This window comes from Hypanus sabinus, chromosome 3 (genome assembly GCF_030144855.1).
Source record: "Hypanus sabinus isolate sHypSab1 chromosome 3, sHypSab1.hap1, whole genome shotgun sequence".
NCBI classification, from domain to species: domain Eukaryota; kingdom Metazoa; phylum Chordata; class Chondrichthyes; order Myliobatiformes; family Dasyatidae; genus Hypanus; species Hypanus sabinus.
Genome location: NC_082708.1, coordinates 63448300 through 63454737, shown reverse-complemented (window position 1 = coordinate 63454737; position 6438 = coordinate 63448300). Strand labels below are relative to the sequence as shown.

Here is a 6438-nt window from a genome sequence, read left to right as displayed (position 1 = left end):
TTTTTATTTTAATGCATAGCACCGTACCGCTGTAATGCATTTCAGGACAGATCTCAATGACAGCAAACCGGATTCTGGTTGATTCTGAACCTGCATAAAGGACCGTCAAATCGAAATGTCCCAAGGCGTTTGTCAAAAGTTTACCAATAATTGATAAAGAGTGCCAGAAATAAATATTACTTCAGGCCACAGGGGTAGATTTGAAGAACTGTTTTAGCAGGCAAGGCGGTGGAGATTTGGAGAGTTTCCAGTGCTTGCAAGTAAAAACAACGTCAAACATGGTGGAAGATTGAAGAACATGCAGAGAAGGGTGACAGTTTTAAAATCCAGGCGTCGCTGAAACGACCAAAGGTCGCCAAACATGGAGTCTCAGTTGGTTATGAACACACTATTGGATGACCTCAAATTTATTTTCTATATGAAGGTCAGTCAGTCTGTTTTCCATTGGGACAGTCTAGAGATACCAAAGACCTGGAGGAGTCTTGTACCAGCGGATACGCCGTGGCATACCGAGGTGGATCTGTGATGTGAAGGTCGTTTGGAGACAACATATAAAACAATGGTTGCCAATGGTCCAGCTGTCGGGGTGATGGTTTCTAGTAGAGTTATTGACTAGGGATCAAGGTCTGTGGCAGACCGAATAGAAGTTTTAGTCTGCCTGGTGTCTGGTTGGAAGAAAATTCTCTTCACGTAGCAACTTATAGAGTATAGAGAAGGGTATATTGGTGGTGAAGTAAAATTGGGGTCGTCGGAGTCGATAGGAGGTCTGACGAGAATGACAACATGTTGGTGGGAACCAGGAAGGGACCAGCGACTGCACAACTGCCTCCTTTTGAAAATATCGATTCTGCAGAGAGCAATAGAGAACTTAGAAGATTAGGAAAATCGAGTCTTTTCACGTTGACTATCTCCCAAAATACTTTAAGCACGTCATTTACAAATCTAGGGGTTTAAAAAATACAGACAAAACCAAATACCCATATATTGACGAGAACTATTTTCATTCACTACGGGTTTTAAGTGCCTGCCCATTTCTGAATTTCTAAACTTTACACTGAGGTAATAAAGTGTTTCTGCAAACCGTGTCCAACCTCCTTAAACTGTCCGATTTAATGAATTCACAGCTCTATAATAGGCTCTGGGGTCCATTTGACTCACTGATGCGACTGACGGGAAACGGATCTTGTTTCCAGCCCGAGCCTAGAGCAAAGCACATTCATTAAAGCGCTATTCACAAGGTGGTGGTGAGTGGGCTGGGGGAGGAGCTTGCTGAGAGGCGGGCTGCGGGCAGAACGATGGGATGATGTATTGCCCAGTTTATCTGGAGCAACCTTTCGGCGACAGAAGTCTGGGCTGGATTTAAGCTTGAGAGTTCGCTCGTTTCCTAGGATTTCTCACCACTCTGTTCCACTCTCAAACATCGAGTCTCCTACTGCTGTGTGTGTTCGCTCAGAGCCAAAAGTTTCTCGAAATCTTGGAAATGTGCAGCAAAACTTTGTAGGCACTTTGAAGCCAGTAAGGGGCTGGCGACTGTTGACCCTCGAGAGTGGGGGGACGGGAGATGGCTGTGCAAGCTGCCGTCATGAACCCTCACTTCATCCATTTCTGTTTCCCCGGCTCCTCGATGGAATATGAGCTGGAAAGTGCTTACAACGGGGCCCTCTTGGGAGAGATGGAGAGCGCCGGCGAGCTCAAGGAGACTACCAGCGCCCTGCTCAGTTTCATAGACTCAGCTTCCAGCAACATTAAACTGGCTTTGGACAAGCCGGTCAAATCGAAGAGGAAAGTCAACCACAGAAAGTACTTGCAGAAACAAATCAAGCGCTGCACAGGGATGATCTCCGCAAGTGGTAGCGGCGCAGGACCTGGATTGGAGGCAGGCGGCAAGAGGCAGGCTTCTCCCCCATCCTCCACTTCCTCCTCCTCCTCCACCGGCCACTTCCAGTGCAAACCTCCGCCGAAGAAGGACGGATCGCAGTCCAGCCTTCAGAGCAAGTCTCTGGCGGCCCTCTTCGACTCGGTGAGGGACCTGCAGCGCTCAGCGGCCGGCGGCAGCAGCAAGAAGGTGCCATTGAGGAATCGTAACTTGCCGCCGTCCTTCTTCACCGAGCCAGCCAACATTAAAATCACCTCCACCTCGGGCATGTCTCTGAAGGACCTGGAGAGGGGCAATCCAGAGGCTGCGGAGTTCTTCGAGTTGCTCGGGCCGGATTACAGCAACATGATCTCGGGGCAGGAGCCATTCCCCGGGCGGATCCCGCAGCAGGGTAGTTGCCAACTCGGAGCCCACGACTCGTACCGCAGCTGCAGCGCCAGCTTCTCTCACTTCCCAGAGCCCTGGCTCCAGTGCACCCCCTCGAAAAAGAGCCCTCCCGCGGGTTGGAGCCTTGCCGGCCCCGAAAGCGCCCGGACGGCGAGCGGACTCACGTCGTTGTACAGCAGCCAGCCGACGAACCGCTCGCCCATGGAGGAGCCGCCCGCAGGTTTAGCAGCCTTTTCGCAGTTCTTCCCCGAATACTCGCTGCCTCCCGTCTCTTATGAGTACAGTCCGGGATTTAATTGCGGCAGACAAACCTTCCCGGGCCTTTAATTCTCTTTTTGAAACACTGCATACGACCTTTGAACTTTTGTATATGTCCAGGTGAACTCGAAAGTTTGTCAAAGGGTCCTATTGTACTTCTGAACACGAGAGGCGAATACCCAAGCTCCGCACGACAATGGAGAGAGCCACTGCGGGCTTAATACACTACACAAGGGAAACGCACAGACACGCGCGTTACATGGAATGCACCAAAGATAGGAAGTATCTTGGTTGCTTAATTTCTTTAAGGTCAAACATAATGATCCGTTCGTTACCATTCTATGTTAACCTAGTTCAGAAAAGCGAGTATTAAGTGTAATAAAGTTGGCTCTGATTTTGTATAAACCTTGTGCTGAAGTGCAAAACGGGTCATTTCAACTGCCAATGTTGCATGAAACTCAGAAGGAAAAACTCAGATGGGCACTGCCCTTCAAACGCCGTGTAGATGCAATTGCACTTTGTGGATTTGAAAGATTTGACCAAGTAAATCTGTATTGATCGAGCAAACAGTTGTGTACGTGACAACGGACGGCAAGTCCCGCATTGTAATAAGCTCTATTATAATCAAAATTTGACTGAAATGATATAAATTTGAACGCATATACCAAAACATTGGGGAGCTAAATACTACATACCGAAATTGTGTAAAGGGCAGTAAGATCATACGACAAGGTTAACACTGAACCATAATGGCATGTAGCTTTGAAACATGTAAACATTTCTTCATTGTTATTTATAGTCTGAAGGACAGACTGTGTTAATGCTGAGTGTCCGCATTAGTGCTTAGCCTATTTCTTGGTTTTCATTTTATAAAGCTGTATTCCTGATACCCTGCTGACGATAATATTAGTTTGCCGATTTTGTCTTTGTTCATTTCCCAAAGAGACGAACAACTTTGTCAACAACTGCCCACCGCGATGTTCATCTTCTAGTACGTGCTGTGATACGTGTTTTAGTGTCCTGCCTGTTTAGAAACCACTTCATCCGTGAGTTGTATTACGAGAAAGGTACCAGTTGCAGCTACCTCTCGAATTTAAGGTCAACAGACAAAATAAAGCTGGTCTTTATTTTCGGAATGGATGCCGTATGTTTTGAAGTTTATTTTCTTTTGCCGGGGAGGGCGCGGTGATGGTGGGTGGGGATGGAACGCAACTGAAGACGACAGGAAGCAACAAAATTGCTGGATGACACGGTCATTGCCTCCTTCCTCGTGGCCCGGCGCTATCTGCACTACCGACCAACCGTAAAGCGAGGAAGTCACACTCGATGGGAGATAGCTCATCGCTTAATACTCGCTCATCCAAATGCGAGAAGGCGCCTAACATATGTTCTACCCGTTTAGTTGAGCAAGGCTAATTGCAATACAATCGTATAGTTTGTCACATTGTGATTTACAAATGGCTCTGGTACTGATCACCATTCAGAGGTGTACTGTTGTTCCATTTATAATGTTAGTTATTGTGCTGCATCGTTCAAGGATCTTCACTCAGGAAAACATTATCAATTGAAATGCTACCATATTATATTATGTATGCATCAACAATCCTCAAATAATTAAAAATTCTCGATGGGAAAGGCCAGTTTTCGACAACTTTCAGGAAAAATGCCCTATTTTGTTAACAGTCGGGTGATTGTTAAAACGTTACTCATAAAATCTTATGGTAGAATTCAATCCATTTAACATTAAAATTAACGACTCCCTTGTTGTAGGTCACAAGTATGAATTCAATTTGTTAAGTTTCTTTCTGCGAAAATACATTTATAAGGATTTTCAAATTTTCCAGATTTCCAACCACGAGAGCTGTACTGCCGCTTGAAACATACGCAGTCTGTGATTCCTAACCTCTTTTTTTGTCTCAGACACACCTGGAATCCGAACATACATCAGTTGTGACCAACGTCACACATGCATTTTAAATACATACTTTTAAGTTTTCTCAGGTTTTGCGAAGAACGACTTTGATCCGGGATTAACTTTACATCAGATTTATACCCTCAGGGATAAATCGTTGATTGGGATGGGAAACCTTCACAGGGTTTAAACATTCGCGGTGATATTGAGTCTTCCAAGTTGCTGACGGAAACTGGCCAGATCTCTAGTCCTGCGACCGTCGAATGAAGTGGCAAAATACCTCCCTGTTTTGAGCGGTATGCCTAATTGTGGTATACCGGAGTAGTTCAGTGTTGAAAGGATATTGAATGGTAGTTAAGGCAATCCTTTTAATTTTTCTTCAATACTTAAGTATTCTGAACATGTTTGACCCGGAGTGTCTTTAAGATATGCACAGATAAGGAGACCTGTGCAAAGATTATGTTCCCATATAACTCAAATTCAATTAAATCGATTCAATCAAGAAGAGGGTTGAAAACCATATAATTGCATATGCCGTTCCTCGCTATAAATATTATGAAGCATGCTGTCCCCCGTCTTTTTTTTTCAGTTTCTTCCTTGCTTCGCAAAATTACTTGAAGCGTGTACAGCAGATGATAATGAAGTTATCTTTGAGTTCTTGTCTTTATAAACAAACGTCAACTTGTGTTTCAGGATGATCGCTGAAGCACATTTCAGAAGACATTATTTTAAACGATGCTCAACAATGGATATCAAGTTAAACTCTGGTAATGGCGGCACGAAACTAAAGTGAACGGTAAATAAATGATGAAGGGCAGCGTGAACCCGGAATAACAAACCCAGCAAAGAAGAAACTGAGTTTAGTTATTCCATTCAGCAAGCGACCTCAGTGTATATATATCGCGATTAAGGTAATTAAAACGTGAATATTTCATTTCAGTAGAGCAAAAGCAACCTTCCATAACCAAGTAAGATATTTTGATGATGATATTTGAAGTAACTAATAATTCTGTCAGTAATCGTATTTATTGTTTTTCTCGAAAACGTCATCTTCCACCTGGAAGGCATTTTCTAGGAGCTGGTGGGTTATTGTGAGCAGTCACCCATTGTCTCACTGCAGGCTGGATCCTGACAACTGATTCTAAAGTAGCTCTTCTTCCAAAAATATTATTTTAATTTACTGCTGGGAGTCAGAAATATAATTGGGATATTGGGATGAAAAATGAACAATTAAATATTTTCAGCATGGCATAAACAGTATTGTTGTTTTACTGAAGCCTCAATTTTTTGAGTATTTTGCAATTTGGGGGAAAATCGTACCAGCTGTAAAATGAAAAAGAGTAAATTTAATCCATATATAAAGTGAATCTACTATGAAGTGACCCAACAATACATTTCTAAATTAAAAAAAGACCAGAAAGTACGTTTTGCTTAATTTAAAAATATTTGTTTTAGCTGTCACTGTTAGACTGCTTTCATATGTCCTGAAGCATTTGTTCTTTTGGGCAGGATTCTCACTGTTTCTCGTGTTAATAAAGTAGGTCTATGTAGAGAACTGATTTGAAATCCCCATGTGAGATTCTTGCCCATTTCTGAATACCATATGATTTCAACCAAAACAGTTGCTCACCCCTTAATATTTTGATGAGATGCCAATTATAGAATGATGCCATGTGTCATTTTCTATGTGTCATATTTCAGGTGAATTGAGGCAAAATTGGAAAATTGTAAAGTGCAGGCCACCTGTGTTTATTTGACATGATGCCGGTCAACCAAGCAACCTCATTTATTCTCTTTGTGTAAAACCATGATAACAACATGATGTCTAGTCACTTTCATCTACATGGTTTATTCCATGAGGGCTTACACAGTGGGTGTAGTTTCATCACGTCAGTGAATACTGCTTGTTACACCTTAAAAAGAGTGTGATAATTTATTGTTCAGTTTGCTGGAAGGTATTCCAAGGGTTTCAGAACATTGATAGTAGCCACGATGGAAAGTGGCT

General features: G+C 43.3%; 1 protein-coding gene across 1 annotated transcript; it reads left to right on the top strand.

The window, feature by feature from the left end:
• Positions 1-924: 924 nt before the first annotated feature.
• On the top strand, positions 925-3642 carry LOC132390767 (protein FAM181B). The gene has a single exon (XM_059963318.1). The coding sequence runs from the start codon at positions 1562-1564 to the stop codon at positions 2588-2590; it is 1029 nt and encodes a 342-aa protein (XP_059819301.1). The 5' UTR covers positions 925-1561; the 3' UTR covers positions 2591-3642.
• The last annotated feature ends 2796 nt before the right edge of the window (positions 3643-6438 follow it).

What these genes read in the sequence shown, in the direction of transcription:
- LOC132390767 (XM_059963318.1), top strand. Translation starts at nt 1,562, where the DNA reads ATGGCTGTGCAAGCTGCCGTCATGAACCCTCACTTCATCCATTTCTGT.